Genomic DNA, 26,402 nt, shown 5'->3' with positions numbered 1-26,402 from the left:
TTTGAGAATGCATCTAATAGATTAATTTGAAAACATATTCAAAAAATAAAAATAGTGAAAATGTATTGTATCGGATAGTATAATTTGAGAATAATAATATTTGAGTTATTTTTCAAGTATATTTGTGCTACGTTGGTTTAAAAAAAAAAAAACTAAAACAATAAGAAAATTCTAATGTGAAAAAAACCTAGAATTATCTTTAATAATAAGTGAAAATGATAAATACAAATGTTGAATTTTGTTGGTTAATTAATAAACTAAACAAGTATATGCATCTAAGAATAATTATTTATCCATCCAAATCATTATTTTGTCAAAATAAATACAGATTATCCCTCAACCCATCCCACCCCCAAATCCACAACAGTCTCTCTCTCTCTCTCTCTCTCTCTCTCTCTCTCTCTCTCTCTCTCTCCTAGTCATCTTCTTCACCAATCCATCATACAGAAACACCAAAAACTTTAACATCATCATACAATCACAGGAAATCCCATAAGCGTGCACATCATTGAATATGCTTATGGGTCATGGCCACTTCCTCATATTCGGATTTTCTCAGCAATGGGCAGTAGGAGAGAGAGAGAGAGAGAGAGAGAGAGAGAGAGAGAGAGAGAGAGGGATGTGGTGGCGTGTGTGGGTTTTACTTTAGGGAAAGAGAAAGAGGCGAGAGGCGAGAGGCGAGAGGGAAAGAGCAGATGGATTTGGATTGCATTTGTTTTCAGAAAACGCCGAGAACGATATTTTATCGTTTTCAACTTTTGTACACAAGGAAAACGATTTAAGCTTGTTTCTCAAAACAAGTAACCGAACACATTTTTAAGTGGAAACAGAAAACAAAAACAGAAAATGGCCCTTGAAAATGGAAACGAACGGGCCTTATTTCATTTCATTTTTTCTAACTTTTGGGTCCTAACTATAACTGATATCAATTTTCTTTCAAACTTCAATAAAAAGTTAAGAAAGTATTGACAGCCCAAAAGTTCTTACATTCTCTCACTAATACAAACATCCTTAGATATAATCAAGGAATAAAATATTGATAATATCGATGAAATATCGAGGATATTATCGTTTTTTTGGGTATATGATATTTTGAAATATATCCATACACATATCGTATAAGTATCAATAATATCGAAAAATATCGACATCGATAATTTCTCTCACACTTCAATAACATTTGGCCAAAATATCGCTATAATATCAATAATATCGAGATGATGAAGACAATGAAATATTTGAAGATTTACTTATACTAACACCCCACGAGGTTTCTTCTGTTTTCACAAAATCCCTTCAGGTCTAAAAAATTACATGAACACCCCTTGAGGTTTCAGTTTGTTTTCACAAAACCCTTTTTTGCTGATTGTTTATCCAACAATTGATGATTTCATTGAAAAAAAAAAAACTTACGCAAATGACAAAATTAACCTTAATGAAGTATTTGCAATCTAATCTCAAAGGCCAACTTTGTCATTTGGAGAATAATTTTTTATTTATAAAATCATCAACTTTGTCTAAAACCTCAAGGAGTTTTGTGAAAAAGTCGAAAACCTCAAGAGGTATTAGTGTAAATAACTCAAATTTGAACCTTATAGGAACTCTATATGGTACTAAGTCACTCATATATCTTATAATGCAATGGATAAAGTGTAAAATATTGTAGTAAATTATTATAAATAAATGATTATGGTGTGTTTAATCTTCTTTCACGATTCTCATTCAATTTTATCGATATCGAAAATATCCCGATATTTCCATCGAAATTTCTGTAATTTTAAACTACCGATATTTCCAAAACCATCAATATTAAAACATTGGATATAACCATGAATAAATCAATTATGCACCAATAAAGATAATTAACCATAATGGCCGAAATAAGTTTATATCAAACATGACCAACCCATACAAATAAAGGAGTATGATATATTAGTCAAGCATGTCTCAAAGACTATTGTAATCGGTCCTCCGAAAGATTTGAGTAAACTCTCCACTACTCTTACCAACTATAGGTTATTCAGGTCTAATAGAATATACAACATGTTAGAAGAAAAAAAAAATACAATGACATAATCACAATGGGAAAACTGAAACTTTAATTGCATAATCTCATGATAAAAAATAAACAATTAACCTTGTGCATATTCAATAATTTTAAGTTATTTAAAAGAAGAAAATTTAAAAAAGAAAAAATGGCTGGAAATGGGTTGTGTCGTGTCAGGATCATTTACATGTCAAGAATACTCAATCCAAACCCGACCCGTTTAATAAACGTGTCATGTTAGATTGACCCGCTAATTTTCCATGCGAGTTTCGAGTCGTGTATTGAACCCACTAAGTGGTAGGAACTAAAAGAACTAAAAAAATTAGAAAAATTAAAAAATAAATGAAGAATAAACAAATAAATGAGGTAGCAAGTTGGCGGGTTATATGCATATTTTAGCGGGTTGGCGGGTTACATAAGTATTTTAGCAGGTTGGTGAGTTGACCCAAAATCCATCCGTTTTATAAATGGGTCATGGTGGGTTGACCTAAAAATTTAATCGTGCGGGTTTCGAGTAGTGTATCGGGTCATATCGAAAATTGCCACCCTAATAATAGCTACTGTCAGGATGGGGCGGGAAAATGATGTCTATTGAAAATCAAATTGGCAATGAGCGTATGATAGCCAATCTGATCTTTTCTCACCCCTATTTTCATCTCTAATTTTAATTTCCTAATTTCTTACCAACGAATTTATTTGTGGTTTAATACGTAACATTGAATCTTTAAAAGTACAACTGATTTACGTATGGAACAAATATATTTCCAACACTAGCATATAATAGTAACAAATTGCGTAACTTAGTCAGACAAGAGATTAAATTCTTTTACTTAATAGTAAACGCCATAATTACAAAATCTATAACATAGATTTTATAACTAAAATGCATAACAATTTGGATGACCAAAATGGAATTGCATCCTTGATTTCGAAAATATCCAATTTATCTTGACAATGAGGTTGTTGAGTCTTCTTCATATTCCTATATAATTTCCTTGGTGTGGGTACAAAGAAATCCCATCAATAGAATAGCATATCAACCATGACTAGGAAGAAGGTCAAACTAGCATGGATAACGAATGATAGTGCTAGGAAAACCAGCTTCAGAAAAAGGAAGGAAGGCCTGTTGAAAAAATTGAGTGAGTTGAGCATCTTGTGTGACGTGAGTGGCTTTGCCATTATTTATGGCCCAGACGACAAGGAGCCGGTTGTGTGGCCTTCACGCCCAATTGCGGAAGAATTGCTCGCAAGGTTTCAGAGGATACCAGAAGTAGATCGGTGCAAGAAGATGATGAACCAAGAGACATATCTTGATGATAGATTAGCTAAATTGAAAGAACAACTGACAAAAACTCACAGAAAGAACAAAGAGATGGAGATGAACATCATCATGTCCCAAATTCAAGAAGGTAAGCCATTGAATGAATTTGGAACCTGTGAACTAACTTGTTTGGTTTTGTTTTTGGAGGAGAAGATAAAAGAGATCTGGAAACGGATCAAGTACCTCGGGCATGAGGCAAATCTTCCCTTAGGTGCTTTTTCTCCTCATGAGGGTGGGGATGCGGAAAACACCACTATCCCCGATGAATGGAATCCTACAGAGTCTTTGTATAATTATTTTAGCAAAGAAAATGGGAAGCAAAGTCAGAACATGTCTGTTGTTACTGCTAGCATTAGCAATGTTATGGGTAACATGGGTTTGCCACCACATGCATCTTTTGGCAGCACTTCCGGTATTAATGTTTCTAAAGAGATGAGGCTGCTTAGTGAGAACTTTGGAATGAGTAGATCAAGTGATATAGGGTTTATGTATGGAAATATTAAGGGTGACATGAGCAATGTTGGAAGTGATTTCGGCACGTCCTTTGGGAGATTTGGCGACAGAAAATATAGGAATGATATAGAGTGGTCTTATGAGAATTTGGGAGCGAGCAGTGATGGAAGTGGTATAGGGTTGCCCCATGTGAATAATGGGTTACTGCAAACTCATTATGGGAATGTTAATGGAAGTAGCAGTGGTAATGTGAGAAATGATGCGGAGGATATTGGAGGGATTAATGGAGGATATGATAATATAGAGGGGCATATACCTCATCCTAGTAACATAACAGGGGGTTTTGGAAGCAATATTGGGGTGCCTCATGGAGCTGGTAGTGATACAGGACTTCCAAATGGGTTATCTGGAGAGAGTAATGCTGGAAGTGATGCTGGGGTTCTCAATGATATTAGCAAAACCCGGAAAAGATCATTCTCTCCTTGAATTGCAATGCACCTTTGATCATAAAAGGAAGTACAAAAGAATGCAATGTACTTCTCTAGTGTTTCCTTATGTTGTTTTTGGTGTTTTTTCCTTTCTCCTCATCATGTTTGACACATGTGCGAATGTCTCCTTTTTAATAAAATAAAGTATTTTCTTATCATAAATTTATTTATTAGTCATGTTTCTTTTCAAGTGCTAACATACACATACATACATGAACAGTCCCGATCTCTTGGACCACAGGAGTCCAAGAGATTGTGGTCACCCACCGTTGGATATTAATCCAATGGTTCAAAATGATATATATAAATGCAATATGACATAAATGATTATTACCCGATTCAAGTCAACCGTTGAATTTACATCTAACGGTGAGTGACCATAAATCTCTTGGACTACAGGGGTCCAAGAGATCAGGACTGCATACATGAATGCTTTAACACACTTGCCAAAGAATTTGATCTCATGTAGCACTGAGAACGGTGGGCACAAGTTTATGCCCAAGGTGTTGAGACTATATCCTGTAAGGGATAAAATATCGATAATATTTACGAAATATCGAAGATATTATAATTTTTTCGAGTATAAGATATTTAAGAACATATTCATACACATATTATATAAGTATCGATAATATCGGAAAATATCGACGTCGATAATTTTTCTCACACTTCAGCAACATTTTGCTAAAATATCACTATAATATCGATAATATCGAGATGATGAAGACAGTGAAAATTTTGAAGAGTTATTTATACTAACACCCCATAAGGTTTCTTGTGTTTTCACAAAACACCCTCATGTCTCAATAATTACATGAATGCCCCCTCAGGTTTGAGTCTTTTTTCACAAAACTCCTTTTTGTTGATTGCTTGTCCAAAAATTGATGATCTCATTGAAAAAAAAAAAAACTAATGTAAATGACAAAATTAACCTTAATGAAGTTTATGCAATCTAACCTTATGTTGGGTTCGAGCCATTTTCAAGGGAGACGCTGCTAGTTTTCCAGTAGAAGTCTAATGTAATAACCCAAAACAAAATATCTAAAAAGAAATCAAATATCTAAAAAGTAGATTAATATCTTCTAGCAAAAAGACAATTTTGCCATCGCATTATTTAATAGGGAAAAAGTTGACTTTTTGATCGGGAACGAATTTGGCAATTCCGCTTACGCCATTGCGTAGAGCACGGCGAAACGAGTCCGTAGACACGGAGTAGACTCTAATCGGAGTTGTAACGAAGAAAATATGGCCAAAATACCGCGAAGGGCAAAACGGTAATTTGGGGAAAAAATCAAATTTTATCTCTTCTCTCTCCTCTCTCCCGTCAGCTCCCTCTCTCCTCTCTCTCTCTCTCTCTCTCTCTCCCTCCCGCGCGACTCCGTTGACCTCTCTCCCTTCCGATCGAGACAGCGGCCACCACAGGCCGTCTCGATCTCCGCCATTGGTCCTAATAGCTCCGCCACTCACCCGCCGTTCTTCTCCGACCAACCTCAGCCGCGGGGACGCCGGAAACTGGCCGGAACCTGCCATTGTTTGCCGATTTCCAGTTCAAACTTCCAGCTCGTTTTTCTCCTTCAATTCTCCACCAAATCGATCGAATAAGGCATCAGAGGTCCAGTCGACCCTCAGGAGGGACCTCGAAGGGTCCAGCTAGCTCGGACCATCAGTGAGTGGACTTTTCTTTCTTAAAAGATTTTATAATTATATTTTTTATTTGATCTTGAATAAGTGTTATAGCATGAATTTTATTGTGAAAATATCTTTATTTTTATAAAAATTAGCCAAGCAACAGATTTGAGGTTTTTGAGACAAAAATAGCAGTTTAGCTCAGATTTACCAGAGTACAGAGGATATCAGATTTTATCAGAAATAGTTATTTTAGAACTATCGTGTACCCATTTGCTTTTGGTGATTACCCACAGTCGGACCGATGTCTACGGACATCCAGTCTGATTTCAGTTACATTAGTGCACTTGACTTTGCCTCACGAGTTTCGGGGACGCTCGGACCGTGAGTGCCAGGATTTGCAGCTCGACAGACTTGGTGTCCCGAGACCTGCTAGGATTGAGGCTCGGCTGACTCTGTGTCCCCGAGACCTGCCAGGATTGTGGATCAGGCTGACTGCGGTCCCCTGTATCTTGCCAGAGCGGCTCGAGTCGACTTGGTGTCATCGAGACCTGCCGGCAGATCAGGCTGATCATAGTCCCTTGATTTCGCCAGTGTGCGGCTCGGGTAGCCTGCGTGACACCCGAGACGTGCCAGGGGAATTGACGGATATGACAGGGGTACAAATTGGTGGTAGTTTCAAAGGATTTTGAGCTTTCTTTTATTCAATTATGACTTTCAGTTATTTTATGCCAGTTTCTTTGATATTCGCGCATTTATATCTTTACATATTTGTTCAGTTATACGAGCATACTCATCAGTAAGTTTTTACATGCCGGTTTGAATACCTTGTATTGAAATATAGACAAACCCTCGATTTATATCCTTACTTATTTTTAAATGGGGGTTATTATTGTAATAACCCAAAATAAAATATCTAAAAAGAAAGAAAATATCTAAAAAGTAAGGATAATTTTGCCCTCGCATTATTTAATAGGAAAAAATTGACTTTTTAATCGAGAAAGAATTTGGGAATTCCACTTGCGCCGTTGCGTAGAGCACGGCGAAACGAGTCCATAGACACGGAGTAGACCCGAATCGGAGCTGTAACGAAGAAGATATAGTCTAAATGTCGCGAAGGGCAAAACAGTAATTTGGGAAAAAAGTCAAATTTTTTTATCCCTCTCTCTCTCTCTCTCTCCTCTCTTCCTCTCCCGTCGCACCCAGCAGTGCGACGCTTTGACTTCTAGGCGATGGCCCGGCCACCACAGGCCAAGCCGATCTCGGGCAAAGGTACCGTCGGCTCCGCCTCCCTCTCGCCGTCAAGACCTGACCGACCTCAACCCTTGGGCCGCACGGAGCTGGTCGGAAAATCACGATTTCCGACAGATGTTCACCGATTCCAGTTCAAATTTCCAGCTCGAATTTCTCCTTCGTTTCTCCACCAAATCAATCGAGTAAGATATGGTTTCTCAGCTATTTTTCGTGTTCTACCTGATGGATGTATGGGTTTCGATCGATTTTAGCTCTAAAGCAATCAATTTTCGACTTGAAATCTGGCCGAAACTTCGGCCGCCGTGATCGGCCATTTCGGGCCACTTTTTGGGGTATGTTCAAGAACAAAAGTGACTCCAAATGGGGTGTTTTACCTAGGATAGGAGTTTGGAGTCTTGGTTCCGAGATTTTTCGGCCACCCGGTATCGCTTTAGACACCCGAAACTGCCCGCGCGTGCTGGGGCTCGTGGACGAGGGTGGTGAAGTAATTCTGTGCAGTTTTGTGACCCTCGTGTTGTCACGAGCGCGTAGGATTTCACGGATCTCGATTTGGAGTCCGTTTGAGCCCCGAACGGATTTTCCATGTCGCGCGATCCGTGGGTGCAGTGTCGTCAAATAATCGGATCGCGCTGAATTTCGGATATGTCGGTCTACATGATCTCAGGATCGTGTAGGATTCGACGGATTGCGNAATCGGAGTCCCGGATACTCCGAAATCACGAACCCTGGGTCTAGGGTTTGGATTTTAAGCGATAACGCGATTTTGGCTAATCCGACAGTCCATTTCGGACCAAAATCGCAGAACATGGTTCCTTCTCTGTAAGGAACCTTCAGAGGAGCCCAGATTGGCCATCGGAGACCGTGGACTCACGGGGTCCCGGATCGGCCGATCTAGCAGCTTATCGTTTATTGAGGTTTCGGGTCTCTTAAGACCGTTCTAATTATCTAAAAAGCTAATGTGAGCATAAGAGTAACTTTAAGTTGAGTGCACGTATTTCTAGGAGCCGGGGCAAGATGTTTAATTTAATTCTTTTATTTCAGCAGTTTATTGATTTATTATTCCTGGATAATCAGGCACCAGAGGTCCAGTCGACCCGCAGGAGGGACCTTCGAAGGGTCCAATTAGCTCGGACCATCAGTGAGTGGACTTTCTTTCATAAATGATTTTATCTAAATGAGTTATATAAATGATTTATATAACTGAGTTTACTTAATAATTTTATCGTGATTTTATATAAATAAGTTTTATAAATGAGTTTATCTGAATAAGTTTTATTATGTTTCCGAGCATGATTAGTACAGAAATAGTCCCATAGTTTTGTGCTGCTTACTTACGCATGCTAAAGAGTTATAGAAAACAGAGTTTGAGGCTTATGGCAGATGAAATAGCAGCACAATTTGAGATTTCAGTTATTAATCAGATTTTTCTAAAGGAATTTATTTTAAAACCACCTAGTACCCATTTTCTTTGGTGATTACCCACAGTTGGACCGATGTCTACGGACATCCAGTCCGATTTCAGTTTATGTCAGTGCACTTGACTTTGCCTCACGAGTTTCTGGGACGCTCGGACCGTGAGGGCCAGGATTTGCGGCTCGACAGACTTGGTGTCCCGAGATCTGCCAGGATTGCGGCTTGGCTGACTCTATGTCCCCGAGACCTGCCAAGATTGCGGATCAGGCTGACTACGGTCCCCTGCATCCTGCCTGAGCGACTCGAGTTGACTTGGTGTCATCGAGGACCTGCCGGCAGATCAGGCTAATCATAGTCCTCTGATTTTGCCAGTTTGCGACTCGAGTGGACTGCGTGGCGCCCGAGACCTGCCAGGGGAATTGACGGATATGACAGGGGTACAAGTAGGTGGTATTTCCAAAGGATTTTGAGTTTTCTTTTATTCAACTATGACTTTCAGTTATTTTATATCAACCTCTCTGATTTTCCAGGCATTGATATCATATATATTTGTTCCGTTATGCAAGTATCTTCATCAGTATGTTTTTATATGCTTATTTAAATACCTCTATTGAAAGACAAACAAAACATCGATTTATACCACTCTTTATTTTTTAAATGGGGGTTATTATGCTTATAAACTTGTTTTCAAGAACTTATTATTGTCCACTCACATTTTCAATCTGTTTTCCACCCCCAGGCCGTAGAAGTACACGGGATCCACCACTGGGCCATTCAAAGCTTCCGCGTCACCACGTAAGGTAGAGTTTTGTAGAAAATCCTTAAAACCCCGAAAATTTTAGAAAATGCTCTGATATTTAGTTGAAGTTGAAAAACTGGAGTTGAGATCTGTTATCTGAGATATTCTGGCAGTTGGTGTGAATTTATTGATTGTTGAACAGGTGAAGAATTTTGGGTTTGGTCAAAATACAGGGGAGACTCTGCCGAATTTTCGGCAGAAGTCTAAGGGAATTGTAAAAAGAATTTGAAACAAGAAGGGTAAAAAGGTCCTTTGTGCCCGACATTCGCCAGGTGTCGGACACGCACAGGACTTAGCTCGAATTAGAAAGTGGAAATTGGGTCGGGTCCTGTCAATTATAGTTATAAATCGTTTTCAAGAACATTATTTTTGTCCACTCACATTTTCAAACTGTTTTTCGCCCCCCGGCCGTAGAAGTGCGCAGGATCCACCACCGGGCCATCTCTAGCTTCCGCGCCACCAAATCAGGTAGAGATTTGTGGAAAAATCCTTAAAACCCTGTAAATTTTAGAAAATGCTCTGATATCTCGTTTTAGTGGAAAACTGGAGTTGGTGAATATTTAGTTATTCTATTCTGGCAATTGGTGTGGATTTATTTGATTGTTGACAGGTGGAAAAATTTGGGTTTGGTCAAAATACAGGGGAGACTCTGCCAGATTTTCGGCAGAAGTCTAAAGGAAAGTATAAAAAGAATTTGAAACGATAAGGGTAAAAAGGTCTTTTGTGCCCGACATTCGCCAGGTGTCGGACACGCACAGGACTTGGCTTGAATTCCAAAGCGGAAATTGGGTCGGGTCCTGTCATCTAACCTAGGTGGTTTGGAATTTGGGGGCAAGAATGGTAATTTGGTAATATGGGCCCGACACCAGTAAGATGTCAGACAGGTTCAGCGTTTGTCATGAGTTCCCAAAGGGAATTGTTGTGAGTTTTGTCATAAGGTACTTTGTTTAGGAAAGATTCTTGCACCCACAAGCTCCAAGGATATAAAGGAGTAGAGATCGAGGGTTTGGAAAGATAGAATAGCAAGTCTGGCGAGGGGCTTATTTCTAGCAGTTATGGATCAGTTCCTCATTCTGATTCATGAGATAAATAAGAGGGGTTTGAAGAGACACCGAGGGGAAATAAAAGGCCTTGGAAAAAAACATCTCGACGATAGCTAGGGGTGGCAATTTCTTACACCACCCGTTACACGACTCGAAACCCGCAAGGAAAAAACACGACCCGAACCCGCACGATTAATAATTGGGTAATTTTCGGGTCAACCCCTTATGACCCATTTATTAAACGGATGAGTTTCGGGTCAACCTGCCAACCCATTAAAACACATGTTTAACCCGTTTATTAAACGGGTCGTGTAAACGTCGTGTAATACATGGCAACCTGTAAAAAAATAAAGAGAAATAGAGACTTCAAAACACACACAAGGGGTTTCGAACCCCCATCACCCTCATTCCTCTCCAATACTTTATCCACCATACTACATACAACTTTGTGATTATATACTATGCCTTTTAATATTTATAATGTTTCTTTTTCTTCTTTTGTTTTTCTTTCTTTTCCGTCTATCTTCTCCTCTCTTTTTTTCTTTCTTTTCCTTCTCTCTTCTCTCCATATTTTTTTCCTTTCTTTTCCTTCTCTTTAGTTTTCTCTCCTTTTTTTTTTAATATATAATTTCTTTCCTTCTCTCTTCTCTCCTCCCTCTCTCTCTATTTTTTTCCTTTTCCTTCTCTCTTTTCTCCTCTCTCTATCTTTTTTTTTCTTTCTTTTCCTTATATTTTCTCTCCTCTCTCCATTTTTTTAATTTAAATTTTTTCAGTTGTGAGTTTTGTAACATGTATGTTATTATTTATGAGCCCATTACAAGACTCAAAACCCGCACGATAAAAGACTACCCGAACCCAACACGAAACGTTTATTAAATGGGTTGGGTTCGGGTTGAGCTTTTTGACACATTTATTATCCCGACACGACACGACCCATTGCCAACCCAGTGTTACAACACACGAGGGAAGAAAAATGTCACGTCACTGCCAGTTATTTGATTTTTGGGCTGGGTTTGATTATTTAGCTCACTTTACTGCACATTGGTGGCCCAAATAATCAAGGGGGCTAATGTTGAGGACCAAAAAATTCAAGAGAAGGCCTAAATGTATTTCAACCCCAATGCAATACTTTGTTGTAACAAAAAAAGCCCAAATGGGGTATGCAAAAATCTGCCACACAATTACAAAGTGCCTACATGAGCTTCGATATGCGTGTCATGCCAAGCAAATACATAACCTACAGATAACGCGCAACACCAAGCAAAACCCCCTATTTTCTAGTGCCAAATCACCTGACAGGTTTAAGTGGTCCCAAGCCACGTAAATACATTGGGCTTGTTGAGTGTGTTGTGGTGTGGATAGTTATGAGTGTCTAATAATGCTCATTAATAATTCAAAAGGTGGAGGTTTTGGGCTGCTTAGGAGAACCAGAACTCAGGCCCAAATCTTGAGCCCAATCACATGGGTAAGCAAAGAGAGAGAAAAGAGATCCTAGCACCTCTTTAAAATCAAACTAAAACCAAACCAACAAGTTATAATAAAACCAAACCCACGTGCACGTTGATACACGGGCTGCTGAAAGTGAAGCACCTTTTAGACCATCACCTTTACCTATTTTGACCTCTACAAGCTCATGTAAGAAACGAGGAAAGAAAAGGAGAGGGAGCATTACCAAGGATGGAAGGTGTTGCATAGGCCAGCTGCAAGACGACTTTGGAGCTCCAACAAACTTTGTCCTAATGTGCTTGGATTAAGCAAGTTTCACTTAAAAGGGTGAATTGGAGGAAGTGAATGGAAAACGAAGAAGAAGACTTGGCAAAATTTGGGAGAACCAGCTATGGATTTATGGAAATAAGAGGCTTCGAGCACCTATAAAAGGAGGCATCTGCTACTTATCAACTCAACGCATCAAAAGTGAGCAAGTAACTTCTCTAGCTACTGGAATACCCTCAATCTTCCCCTTCAATTTGGTTTTTCTCCTCGAAATCCCCATTCCAAACATCACCAAGCTTTTTCATTTCCCTCTAAAATAGCCCAATCTCTCTCTCTCTCTCTCTCTCTCTCTCTCTCTCTCTCTCTCTAAACTTGTGGATGCTTAGCTCCTACACCATAAGCTCCTCAGGGCAAGCCCAAGATTGTGATTCTCTATAGTAATCAAATCCTTTTGGTGAGAGAAACCAAAGCACTCCATAAGAATCCATAAGCTTTCGAAGTGCTTTTGGGGTCTAATTCTGGAACTCATGCAAAGAGACAACATCACCCACTCTTTGTTCATAGTAGCCTTGGCCCATCTAGAGCTGCCAAAACAAAAAAGCCCCTACACCTCCCAACCATTCCCATTTCTCCCTCATCAACAAAATTCATTCTAGATTCCCTTTTGGATTTGTTGCCACCCCAAGCCCCAAATCTTTCCCACCCTCAGGTGTCACAGACCCAAAACTCTCCCTATCCCAATAAATCAACCCCTAAATACCCTTGATCCAATTACCCAGCTCCTACGCCCCTCCATGTGATTCTTTTTGTTGTTTTTCTTTCTGTTTGTACCAGTTTATTAAAGACAAGAATTGGGATGGGAATAGATCCAAAGCAATCTGGTTCGGTTTTTTAGCCTAGTTGACATTTTTGGTCAACACAGTTTTTTTTCATTTTTTTGGACTCTGCTCAACTTAGTTCATTGATTCAAATGCCCACCCTTAAGTGAAAGAGAAAAGTTCGACATGTGAGTGAGAGCATCTCCAATAGTATTAGCAAATTAAACTCTTTCTAATTAAAGTTTGTTGACTTATGTTACAATTTGAAGGTTTATTTGCTACTTGAATAATTTTTACTCCAACAAACTCTTCAATTCAATTTATGCAATATCATGAAAAAGAATAAAAAAAATATGAAAACATGTGAAGAATGTCTATGTATTTATTATCTGAAAAGAAAACATGCATGTTTTTAACATTTTCAAAGTAGGTTTTGTTTTATCAAAGTAAAATTAAATGTTTTGAAGAGCCAAAGTCAACTTACCAGTCCTGAAAAGAGAGAAAAAGATTGCAGCTTTGATAACTGAGTTTAATAAGGCTGTTGAAGAGATTTTTTTTTATGATATAACTCACATATTTAAGCATCCCAAAGTGACTGAAAAGGTCATTGAAGTTACTCTGAGGATATGAAAATCAAAAGATGAAAAGACTTGAAATTAATTTAGAACAAATACTTAATCGTTTTATTAGTTCATAAACTTAGACTCGATTTGCATTTGAGTTCCTCAATTTCCAAAATCATTCTTGTGGTCCTTCAACTTCAATTTCGTTAGAAAAAATGGTACTGCAGTCAATTTTGTTTACTTTTCTATTAAATGAAAGGGTAAAATAGTATTTTTGTATTAAATTGATTAAAATATAAATAAATAAAAATTTAAACTCTGTCTCTCCCACTCTATCCTAATCTCTACGCCCCCTCAAACTTGAATTTTTTTGGTTGGTTTTTTATTTGATTTTCTTTTATTGTTATTTTAAAGATATATATTTTATTATTTTTTGTTTTAATATAAAAATGCTATTTTACCCCTGCATTTAATAGAAAAAGTTAACAAAATTGACGGAATAACCATTTGTCCTAAACAAAATAAAGTTATAGAAATGATTTTAGAAATTGAGGAACTCAAATGCAAATCGGGTCTAAATTCAAGAACTAATTAAACGATTAACCCTTTAAACAAAATTGAAATAATATTAGTGCTACTAGCTACTGTGGCATGTAACAAAGGTCTAGAGACGCGTTGGCCACGGCCTGCGACGTCTATCGTGAATCGGCTCGGCCGGCTCAGCGCTCATCGGTTGGAAGAGAACGTCTACGGATGATGAAACGAGAGAAATGGCGTTAATTCACGGAAACCTCCGAAAGAATAAACCGTGGGAGTATATGGTGTCAAGTCCACGCGTTATCTGCTAAGGACCAACTGTCATTTGCGGGACCCATTGCCAATTCAAATCCAGAGTATCATTTTGCGTCTGTGGGCCTCACCTTGTTCACACGTATGGCCCACATCAAACTTTTGTTTTTCTTTTTCTATTTAAAAGAAACCATTGCTGGGGAAATATGAATGTTTTGATTGTATTTCATGGTACATTGCTTTTTATAGAATAATAAGAGCGTGATTTATAAGGTACTAGTAAGAAAAATTAAACGCTTACTAGGATGAAATTTTAACCAAATCATTTGATATTTCTTATTCATTAAAGGGGAAATTAGATTTCGTATGAATTTTTTTTAATAAAAAAGAATGACGATCCATTAATCTATTCAACGGAAATTTAATGATTTTTAAGCAATACATCTTACTTAATGTTCTTCAATAAAAAAAAACAATCCACACTAATAAAGATTTGTAGATAAAGTGGTTAAAAGAAGTTATATATGCACCTAAGCTAAGGTCTTGTGTTCGAATTTCTTCTTCTCTAATATCATTTGTGTCGAAAAAAAGAACAACTCACACTAGTAAATGTAGAATAGCAAGTTAGTCTATGAACAACACAATTAGTTAGCCTAACACAATTGACTTCTAAAAATTATGGCAAAACTGCAAACATAGAAGATGAGAGAAAAATGGTTGTTTTTATTAAAAAGGCTAATTGTTTAGGATTTTGCTTTAGTTTACTACTAAATTCAAACCACAAAAATAACACATATACCATCTATAAATCATCGAATAGAAAAAATATGCCATGTCCCCACATAAAAAAAGAGGAGAAAAGCATAATGATCATAAGAATGTATGTTTTTTGGCTAACGTGTCTAATTCAGTTGAGAAGGACCTTGACTTGCACATCAAAAGTCTTAAATTTGAATTCACACAACATCATAGTTTTTTTTGTGTGTGAGAAATCACCCTCCCAATATAATTTAGACTATCACGTGCACTTAAAAAAAAAGTTGTACAAACAAAAGAATTGATGACATTATTAATTTATTAACACAAAGGATTTTGATGTGATAATTATAATTTTATCTGACAACTAATTACCTAGTTATATAAAGTTCAATCACATTACAAGTCCAATTCATTAAATAAGGGTTCAGTTAACTAATTAGATAATCAAAACAATTTTATTTCTATTTATTGCATTAACCTCTAATTTCATATTTCAATCTCAAAATTATAAATGACGAATCAAAATAGTCAGTTCTCCATGTTTTTCCCAAATATTTTAAGATCATAACAGCTCATCATTACCGTATATAATATCCAACTTAACAAAATCTCAGAAAAAAATAAAAAGATTAAAAAAAGAAACTATAGAAAAAGAAAAAGAAAAGAAAGAAAACCCTATGGTTTCAAGAGCCGTGAGCAGAACTCTGTCAGCCTAGCACAGCCCATTCCCCAACAGAGCAGCACCCTTCCCCAGCTTGCCTTTTGTTTGTACAAAACCCCATTCACTCACAAAACCAGAGGGAAAAACCAAACCCATCTCTCTCTCTCTCTCTCTAACCCAGAAATGGGTCCGCTGAGAACCCTACAAGCTCTCTGCCTAACACTCTCTCTTCTCCTCTTGACCACCACCAGCACCACAGCAGACGACTCAGATGTGATGTCGAAGCTTGCAGAAGGCCTCAAGAACACACCCAAAGACTGGTCAACAGGAAAAACCTACTGCGACTGGGAGGGCATCAAATGTGACGGAAACAGTGTCACCTCCATCAACTTAGCCTCCAAGTCTCTCTCTGGCTCTCTCCCTTCAAATCTCAACTCTCTCACTCAGCTCACCACCCTCTCACTCCAAAGCAACTCTCTTTCTGGCCCCTTTCCTTCTTTAGCCAACCTCTCTTCGCTCCAAGAAATCTATCTTGACACCAACAATTTCACTTCCATTCCTTCTGGGTGTTTTCAAGGCCTCTCAAGCTTGCAGGTTTTGAGCATGAGCCAAAACATCAATCTTGTTCCATGGGTTTTGCCCAATGAGCTCACTCAAGCTTCAAGCTTGGTCACTTTAGCTGCAGGTAATGCAAACTTATATGGGTCTTTGCCTGATATCTTTGATTCCTTTCCAAACTTGCAAAATCTGAGGCTTTCTTACAATAATTTTTCTGGGTTTTTGCCCAAAAGCTTTTCTGGATCTGGGATTCAAAACCTCTGGCTTAACAATCAGCAATTTGGGTTATCTGGTACGATTGAAGTTTTATCAAACATGACCCAGTTAAACCAGGTTTGGCTCCAGAAGAACCAATTCACTGGTCCGATCCCAGACATCTCAAGGTGTAAAACTTTGTTTGATCTTCAGCTTCGTGATAACCTGTTAACTGGCATTGTGCCAGCCACATTGATGTCCTCAACTGCCATACTACACGTTTCTTTGGACAATAACAAGCTGCAGGGTCCTCTGCCTGTGTTTGGGTCCAATGTGAAAAAAGCCACATTTGATGGTACTAATAGCTTCTGCCAAACCAAACCAGGACCTTGTGATCCGCAGGTCAACACTCTGCTTGAGGTTGCAGGGGCTTTGGGGTACCCAATTTCGCTTGCTGAGTCTTGGGAGGGAAACAATGTTTGCGATAGATGGAGCTTCATTGTTTGTGATACGCAAGGAAAGGTTATCACTGTGAATTTTGAGAACAAGCATTTCACTGGGATCATTTCGCCTGCGTTTGCCAATTTGACATCTTTGAAAAATTTGGTGTTGAAGAATAACAATTTGACCGGGTCGATACCGGCCAGCTTGTTAACCTTGCAGCAGCTTCAGCTTCTTGATGTTTCCAATAACAATCTTTTTGGGGAAATTCCAAAATTCCCATATACGGTGAAGTTAATTAAAACAGGCAATGTCTTGATTGGGACTACTCCAAGCTCTGGAGGTGGAGGAGGTGGAACTCCATCCGGGTCTGGTTCGAATGGAACTACACCCAATGGGAGTCCGGCTCCGGCATCGGGTGGTTCTTCAGTGTCTCCTGGTATGATTGCTGGTATAGTTATTGCTGTTGTAATATTCATTGTGGTGGTATTGTTTGTGTCCATCAAATGTTATGCTAGTAAAAAGCATGGGAAATTTGGAAGGGTCAATAACCCAATGAATGGGATCGAAATTGCTAAGAGTGATGTGATGAGTAGTGCAAATGGGTATAATGGAGTTCAAAGCGATTTGCATAGCCAGGGCAGTGGTGATCTTCATGTTTTTGAGGGTGGAAATGTTGCAATTTCGATCCATGTTCTTAGAGATGTGACAAACAACTTTAGTGAGGATAACATTTTGGGTAGAGGAGGGTTTGGAGTTGTTTATAAAGGTGAATTGCATGATGGTACTAAAATTGCTGTTAAGAGGATGGAATCTGTGGCAGTGGGAACTAAAGGGTTGAATGAGTTTCAGGCAGAAATTGCAGTCCTCACTAAGGTCAGGCATAGGCATCTGGTTGCTCTTTTAGGATACTGTATCAATGGCAATGAGAGGCTATTGGTATATGAGTACATGCCACAAGGGACATTAACACAGCATTTGTTTGATTGGCGTGAGATCGGAGTACCTCCACTTACTTGGAAGCAGAGAGTAACAATAGCATTGGATGTGGCAAGAGGAGTGGAATATCTGCACAGCTTAGCTCAACAAAGTTTCATTCACAGAGACTTGAAACCATCTAACATACTTCTGGGGGATGACATGAGGGCAAAGGTTGCTGACTTTGGTTTGGTTAAAAATGCCCCCGACGGAAAGTATTCTGTTGAGACACGGTTGGCAGGGACATTTGGGTATCTTGCACCAGAATATGCAGGTAAGAAAATTTCTAGACTCTCATCCCTTAATTGAAAGAATCATGCAATTTCCTAAGCTTCGAGATACAGATCAAGCTAATCCTATACATGTATGTTGCAAAACTGCAATTTAAAATGCCTATTCAATTACATAGGACCTACTGTAATCCCTTGTAAATTTTTTGATATGGATTCAGTTTGCTTTATGATATATATGTTGTGATAATAGAATGTTCATTTTTGGATCTATGTTTCTATGATCAGCTACTGGCAGAGTGACGACAAAAGTAGATGTGTACGCATTCGGAGTAGTGTTAATGGAGCTGATGAGTGGCAGAAAAGCCCTAGATGATACCATGCCAGATGAAAGGTCTCATTTGGTATCATGGTTCCGCAGAGTCCTTGTCAACAAAGAAAACATTCCAAAGGCTATCGATCAAACTCTTGACCCTGATGAGGAGACAATGGGGAGCATATACAAAGTTGCTGAGCTGGCAGGACACTGCACTGCTCGTGAGCCATACCAGAGACCAGACATGGGACATGCAGTCAACATTTTGGGTCCTCTTGTTGAGCACTGGAAACCTACCACCAATGAAGAAGAAGAAAATTCTGGCATTGACCTGCACATGAGCCTTCCTCAAGCATTGCAAAGATGGCAAGCCAATGAAGGTACTTCCAGGATGTTTGATGATCTGTCCTACTCTCAAACTCAATCAAGCATCCCTTCAAAACCTTCCGGATTTGCTGATTCATTCGATTCGATGGATTGTCGATGATATAAAAGCTAGAAATCAATTCACTTTTAAAAACCAAGAAAAAGAGACCGAAAAATGTCGGGTTGAGGAAGATACGATAGTGTAAAAATGCAGGTAATGCATCAAGAAGTTTTGATCCCAGCGGATCACCCGTGTATCAAAGATTCTTGTATTTATTCTTTTTTCATGTTGTTTTCACAATCCTTATGTTACTAATGAGCTTGCATGAAACCTGTAAAAACTTTATGTTGTTGATTCTTTGATAGCTAACAGATTGAGTTGGTGATCATGAGAAAGAAAAATGAAGGAAACTAAAGAAAGTTGTATAATATTCTATTACCATACTCATTAAAGGCAATTTTTTCTAATGATATTCTTTTACTTTGAATAATGCATGTTGGCTGGACTGTTGCCAATTTGCTCTGCTCTTATGACAAATCATTCATTATGTTTGATGTGTTTGAATGATTCTCCAGGCTGTGTAACAACAGGACTGCTTAGATTCAAGTTATTATTTTGCAAGATTTGATGACAGAGAAAAAAGAAACAAAGATTTTGGTTGTTAAAGGGTTAGGTTGATATGCGTGTGAGAGAGGGAGAGAGTTGTGCATGTTAGTATAGTTGATGTGCATGTTTGTAGATGTATTGTTTTAAATATTTATAAGGGAATTCGGTGGTGGTGTTGAAGCTGTACGTAATTGCACATGGGGAAGAGAAGAGAGGATTTGGAAGGAAACATGTTAGGTGGCTTGAAAAGTGGACCTTTTGTTTTGAAGATGACTTTTGTAGTGCTGCACATGTTGTAGGGACCTTAATATAAGCATATATTTCCTTTCAATTGATATCGGCCAGCCTTTATTTTTTTCCAACATGTGAATTGATTGTTAATTTAGCGACGTAAGAAAGAGGAGACAGAGACCAAGAAACCAATAATCTGATTGATTGTGTTATGTGGAATGATATAAGGACAAGGATTTTATGGTTGAATGTCAAAGCCAAAGCAGGTCATGGATAAGCATATATCCTGGTTTGGGCCTCTTTGAGCTGTCATGTATAAAGTAAATTGCAATTTGTTGCAATCATAGGCCAGACAAGGTGCTTTAACTTTGGCTAACACATGCATAGGAGAGCATATGTTTTTCTTTTAAATTAAAAAAAAAAATTATTGGATAAGATTTTTATTTTATTTTTTATACAAGCGATATTGGGAAAGGGGAGGTTTCTCACACATTGTCAATTTGCCATGGAGGTTTGAACCTGAGACCACTGATTCGCAAGTCAAAGTCATTTCCAATGTGTGAGCTCGCCAGCTCTTTTTCATTAAAATCGAGTGGAAGACTAAATTTTGATTATTACCTCTTGATTAGGGACATTATTTTGGATATATACATAGGTACAAAATTGTTGGCATACTCACATTTATATAAAGGGGTTTATGTTGAGGGTGTCTTGAGGAGTTCAATCTTGCCGTTCAATAATAACTCTGCAGTTCAATAACAATAATTTTCTACCAATGGGGTGTAGTTGGATTGGCTCAAGTCTTTGGTGTACTCCCATTAAGTGGTCTTGAGTTCAAGTTTTTATAGTACCTGTGTGTGAGTTTTTTCCCTCCCCTTTCTAAATTTGGCAACAACAACCAAAACAAAAAAACAAAAAACAAAAAACAAAAACAAAAAAAAAAACACAAGTTTTTCTTTTGTTATAACGGTTTTCTTGGTGAAAAAGTCTATACTCCGTAATAAATTACTAAGTTATGAAAATACTGACATCTGGTTCAAACCTCACCACCACTAAACATGCTATGATATTCGGTGTTTGTGATTCAACTGCTCACTAGCTTCGCTCCTCGACAACCATTTTGGCGTTGGCAATTTGGCAGTGCTTTGCCTTTCTGAGTTGCGAAAAAGAAAAGTTGAGTCAACCATTTCCCATATTTTTTCCCAAAGAAGAAACCCCATGAACACGTTAGTTGCCATTGCTAAGCTAAATTAGCCCTTCAAAGCCTCAATGGATTCCATTATACTTTGGCACCATGTGAAACGCACCAAAAGACATTTTGCCTGCAAAGTCACGCTCTCAAGATAGCAACCGTTGTTAACTTTAGTCTTCATTGAGGTCAAGAACAACAACCTTAGTCTTTTCCCACTATTAAACATGACCTTGTGTTTAATTTTCTTCCTTTTTCTCCGCAATTTTCGAAAGAGAGGTGGAGACATATGTATAATTTTGACAAAAATTCAGTTTTTACTTTGGTTTTCATTGTTTCATTTATGGTGATTTGACCCTTATAATCGCAATTCAAGGACATGTCCAAATTTCCGTCCAATTTCATGATCGAAAAAGAACATTTCCCTCACATGGATGGATATTTTTGGACGAAATTGGTTATTTAGGCAGCATATAAAGAGTTATATTTAGAGCATAACCAATATAACATTCCAATTACCTAGCAATTTTAATTGAGCATGGTTATTTAGGTCACATGTATGTTGAAAATACCCACAACATTCATTCATTTTCTCAGTTAAAAGAAGTCAAGCTTTTATATCAACATCTGAAAAAAGAGTATGACTGTATTTCACTAGCATAACCCATAGTAATTCAAAAATAGTATTTATCTAGACATGGCGTAACAAAGTTATCTCTCCCAACAATAAACACAGGAAACCAATTCAGTAATAATAAAGTCAACATCAATAGCACAATTCAAGTGAAGAACTTACCAGTAAGACAAAGAATCTTATTCTCCAAAAGAAAGTAGGATCATCTTCTTTTTCATTTTGGTTATATCAAAAGCAAGAGCTCAATTTGATAGAATGGCAAGAGGACATCCATGTCATTACCAAAGTATATAAAAAGACATAACCGTCCTACCATTGAACAAATCACCCTTCTATAAAATGTGTAATTTCCGAAGGACTATGCCCCCAGTTATGCTTATAAGCGTTTTTTTAAAGCGTTTTTATTGGAAGCACTACAAAATTTATATTAAAAATTGAGGACCTGTTTGGTATTCAACTTGAATACAACTTTTTAAATTCAAAAACAAAATTTGAGTCCAAAACAAAGAAAACCTGTTTGGTAGCCTTATTTTTAAAAACTCAGACTCAAGAACAACTAAAAAACACCCCAATTATTAAAAACAAAAAATATCTGTTTTTTCAATTTTTTTTTTTTAACAACTCACAAGTTCTCAATTTTTTAAGATTTGAAAACAGTTTTCAAGTTGCATACCAAACAAGTTTTTGAATCTTAAAAATAGATTTAAGAACTCCTTGTTTATAAGAAAAACCAAAGTTTTTGAGTTTCCTGTTTGAATAGGATACCGAATGCCCCCGAAGTAATGTTTTCTTTAAAATGACTTGGATGTGCTTTCTGATGCTTCTTAAAAAGTGTTTTTATAACCTACAATCAACTTTAAGTTTTTCTGCCAAAATCTTTTAAAGACGCTTTTTATTGCTAGAAAATGACCAAAAGCAATTTCAAGCATGCCATAACTCGTTTTCTCTTCCGTTTTTTTCACAAAAGGTTACATCTTAGCTCTTACCTGGTTTTGTTTGTTACACCGGATTAGCATTTCGATTGGAGTATTTTATTCTGATCCTTAAGAAGAAAGGTTGGCTACTATTAAATTTGTTAAATGAGAATTTAGTTGCTGCTTCAAAATGTCCACCAGTAGGGAGCCAGGGTCCTACTTGGTATTTCAATAGATAGACTTGTAGGGGAAACCATTAGGGACCCCAGAAATTTTCTTGCTTTTCAAAAGTGGAAAAGAGGCTCACATATGAGGGGAAGTGATAGAATATAAAACAATTGTTGGTCCAAAATCCTAACAACTTAAACTTCTGGGAAGACGGGTAAGCCAAGAGACTTCAACATCAGAAGCATCTTCATTGGCTTGCCATTCCAATCCTTGAGGAAGGCTCATGTGCCGATCAATGCCATACTTTTCTTCTTCTTCATGACTGGTAGGCTTCCAATTCCTAACCAGAGGAGCCAGCTTGTTGACCACATAGCTCATCTCTGGTCTTTGGAATGGATTATGAGCAGTGCAATGTCCTGCTAGCTGAGCGACTTCGCATATACACTCCATTGTCTCCTCATCATGGTTCTTAAGAGTTTCGTCAATAGCCTTTGGAATGTATTCCTTCTTAATAAGGAATCTGCGGAACCATGTAACCAAGAGAGACCTTTCATCTGGAATTGTATAATCTAAGGCCTTCTTCCCACTCAAAAGTTGCATCAACACCACTCCAAATGCATAAACATCTACTCTTGTCGTCACTCGTCCCGTAGCTGATTATAGAGACATAGATTCAGAGACATCAGTTCTCTAGCATAACTACATTACTGCCATAGAGTTCATAAATTCTTGAGAGGTAATAGAAGGGGATTTAAATTTTACCACATGTGTGCTATACTTTTTGAAGGATGAATTAAACCAAATTATGACAATTAGACAATAGTAGCATCAATTCCAAGTGAACTCAACTGTCTGTTTTTCCTTCCTTTTGTGGAGTTCTAAAAACTTGTGAAAATAAGCATGAGATTAGCTTGCACTTATGCAACAGGCATAAGATTAGCTTTGAAAATCTGATATCCTTGAGGTTTAGGCAGTGCTTCTTGATTCTTTCAACTAAGAGATGAAAAGATAAAAAATTAAGAGTGTTTTTATTCTTCACCTGCATATTCTGGTGCAAGATAGCCAAACGTCCCTGCTATCCGAGTCTGAACAGAATTCGCATCAGGGGCACATTTTACCAAGCCAAAGTCGGCCACCTTGGCCCTCATGTCATCCCCTAGAAGAATGTTAGAGGGTTTTAAGTCTCTGTGAATGAAACTTTGTTGAGCTAATTCATGCAGATATTCAACTCCTCTTGCCACATCCAATGCTATTGTGATTCTCTGCCTCCAAGTAAGAGGAGGTACGCCGTTCTCACGCCAATTAAACAAGTGCTGTGTTAATGTCCCTTGTGGCATGTACTCGTACACCAAAAGCCTCTCATTTCCGTTGATGCAGTATCCTAAAAGAGCAACTAGATGCCTATGCTTGACCTTAGCTAGGAATGCAATTTCTGCCTCGAACTCATTCATTCCTTCAGTGCTTTCTGCCACAAATTTCATCCTCTTAACAGCAATTCTAGTCCCATCATGCAATTCACCTTTATAAACAACTCCAAACCCTCCTCTACCCAAAATGTTATCCTCACTAAAATTGTTTGTCACGTCTCTAAGAACGTGGATCGAAATTGCAACATTTCCACCCTCAAAAACATGAAGATCACCACTGCTCTGGCTATGCAAATCGCTTTGAACTCCATTATACCCATTTGCACTACTCATCACATCACTCTTAGCAATTTTGATACCATTCATTGGGTTATCGACCCTTCCAAGTTTCCCAAGCTTTTTACTAGCATAACATTTGATGGACACAAACAATATCACCACAATGAATATTACAACAGCAATAACTATACCAGCAATCATACCAGGAGACACTGATGAATCACCCGAAGCAGGAGCTGGACTCGGACTCCCATTGGGTGTAGTTCCATTCAAACCAGACCCGGATGGAGTTCCTCCTCCTCCCCCTCCAGAGCTCGGAGTAGTCCCAATCAAGAGATTGCCTGTTGTAATTAACTTCACCGTATATGGGAATTTTGGAATTTCCCCAAAAAGATTGTTATTTGAAACATCAAGAAGCTGAAGCTGCTGCAAGGTTAACAAGCTGGCCGGTATCGACCCGGTCAAATTGTTATTCTTCAACACCAAATTTTTCAAAGATGTCAAATTGGCAAACGCAGGCGAAATGATCCCAGTGAAATGCTTGTTCTCAAAATTCACAGTGATAACCTTTCCTTGCGTATCACAAACAATGAAGCTCCATCTATCGCAAGCATTGTTTCCCTCCCAAGACTCAGCAAGCGAAATTGGGTACCCTAAAGCCCCTGCAACCTCAAGCAGAGTGTTGACCTGCGGATCACAAGGTCCTGGTTTGGTTTGGCAGAAGCTATTATTACCATCAAATGTGGCTTTTTTCCCATTGGACCAAAACACAGGCAGAGGACCCTGCAGCTTGTTATTGTCCAAAGAAACGTTTAGTATGGCAGTTGAGGACAACAATGTGGCTGGCACAATGCCAGTTAACAGGTTATCACGAAGCTGAAGATCAAACAAAGTTTTACACCTTGAGATGTCTGGGATCGGACCAGTGAATTGGTTCTTATGGAGCCAAACCTGGTTTAACTGGGTCATGTTTGATAAAACTTCAATCGTACCAGATAACCCAAATTGCTGATTGTTAAGCCAGAGGTTTTGAATCCCAGATCCAGAAAAGCTTTTGGGCAAAAACCCAGAAAAATTATTGTAAGAAAGCCTCAGATTTTGCAAGTTTGGAAAGGAATCAAAGATATCAGGCAAATACCCATATAAGTTTGCATTACCTGCAGCTAAAGTGACCAAGCTTGAAGCTTGAGTGAGCTCATTGGGCAAAACCCATGGAACAAGATTGATGTTTTGGCTCATGCTCAAAACCTGCAAGCTTGAGAGGCCTTGAAAACACCCAGAAGGAATGGAAGTGAAATTGTTGGTGTCAAGAAAGATTTCTTGGAGCAAAGAGAGGTTGGCTAAAGAAGGAAAGGGGCCAGAAAGAGAGTTGCTTTGGAGTGAGAGGGTGGTGAGCTGAGTGAGAGAGTTGAGATTTGAAGGGAGAGAGCCAGAGAGAGACTTGGAGGTTAAGTTGATGGAGGTGACTCTGTTTCCGTCACATTTGATGCCCTCCCAGTCGCAGTAGGTTTTTCCTGTTGACCAGTCTTCGGGTGTGTTCTTTAGGCCTTCTGCAAGCTTCGACATCACATCTGAGTCGTCTGCCGCTGTGCTGCTGCTGAGGAAGAGTACACAGAGTGCTAGAAAGAAAGCCAGCCTGGTTTGCAGCAGCAGAACCATTTTTGGGTTAGAGTGAGTGAGAGATGCGTCTGGTTCCTTTGGTTAATTAGGTGATAACTTGTAGATTTAACACCAAATGCTTGGACCATTATCCATTTTCGTTGCTAATTCCTTGACTTTACTTTCCAATGCCTCCATTCTGGCGGCTGGAAGCTGCCCTGAACAAACGCCATTGGCGCCGGTTTAGGCATAGTCAGCCTCTTGCCAAAACTTGAAAAAAAAATATATATATTTTTTTTGTCACAAGCTTAAAAAACTACTTTAAGCTAGCTTCTTCAACAGGAAAACATTTTCTAATGCGAGTTTCAGTCTGTAGAATTGAGTTTGTCTAATTTCCTAGATGAATGTAGTGATAAATTAAGATTGCAGCTAAACGAACCCTAAAATTAACTGAGTACACCTTACTACCAAACTACTTATTGAATTACTAATTTATCATAATATAAAATGAACAAAAAAGATATAATGAATTGTGAAACAAATAAAATTTTAATAAGTACACCTTACTCACTATATTCAACCC

The 26,402-nt window shown here is 38.2% G+C and overlaps 3 protein-coding genes across 3 annotated transcripts; 2 read left to right on the top strand and 1 right to left on the bottom strand.

The window, feature by feature from the left end:
• The first annotated feature begins 3,081 nt into the window (after positions 1-3,081).
• On the top strand, positions 3,082-4,383 carry LOC117616264 (agamous-like MADS-box protein AGL90). Its single transcript, XM_034345522.1, has one exon. It carries the CDS (start codon positions 3,090-3,092, stop codon positions 4,305-4,307), a length of 1,218 nt encoding a protein of 405 aa, XP_034201413.1. The 5' UTR covers positions 3,082-3,089; the 3' UTR covers positions 4,308-4,383.
• Positions 4,384-15,767: 11,384 nt separating this feature from the next.
• Positions 15,768-19,299, top strand: LOC117637705 (receptor-like kinase TMK4). Its single transcript, XM_034372685.1, has 2 exons — positions 15,768-18,193; positions 18,438-19,299. Exons 1-2 carry the CDS (start codon positions 15,931-15,933, stop codon positions 18,950-18,952), a joined length of 2,778 nt encoding a protein of 925 aa, XP_034228576.1. The 5' UTR covers positions 15,768-15,930; the 3' UTR covers positions 18,953-19,299.
• A 3,363-nt stretch (positions 19,300-22,662) lies between these two features.
• Positions 22,663-26,044, bottom strand: LOC117616743 (receptor-like kinase TMK4). Its single transcript, XM_034346145.1, has 2 exons — positions 23,614-26,044; positions 22,663-23,227 (listed from the first exon to the last, which is right to left on the bottom strand). Exons 1-2 carry the CDS (start codon positions 25,877-25,879, stop codon positions 22,761-22,763), a joined length of 2,733 nt encoding a protein of 910 aa, XP_034202036.1. The 5' UTR covers positions 25,880-26,044; the 3' UTR covers positions 22,663-22,760.
• Between the last annotated feature and the right edge of the window lie 358 nt (positions 26,045-26,402).

The sequence above is a fragment of the Prunus dulcis genome, chromosome 1 (assembly GCF_902201215.1).
Source record: "Prunus dulcis chromosome 1, ALMONDv2, whole genome shotgun sequence".
NCBI classification, from domain to species: Eukaryota; Viridiplantae; Streptophyta; class Magnoliopsida; order Rosales; family Rosaceae; genus Prunus; species Prunus dulcis.
Note: the sequence above shows the minus strand (reverse complement) of the source record. Positions and strands in the feature narration are given on the sequence as shown.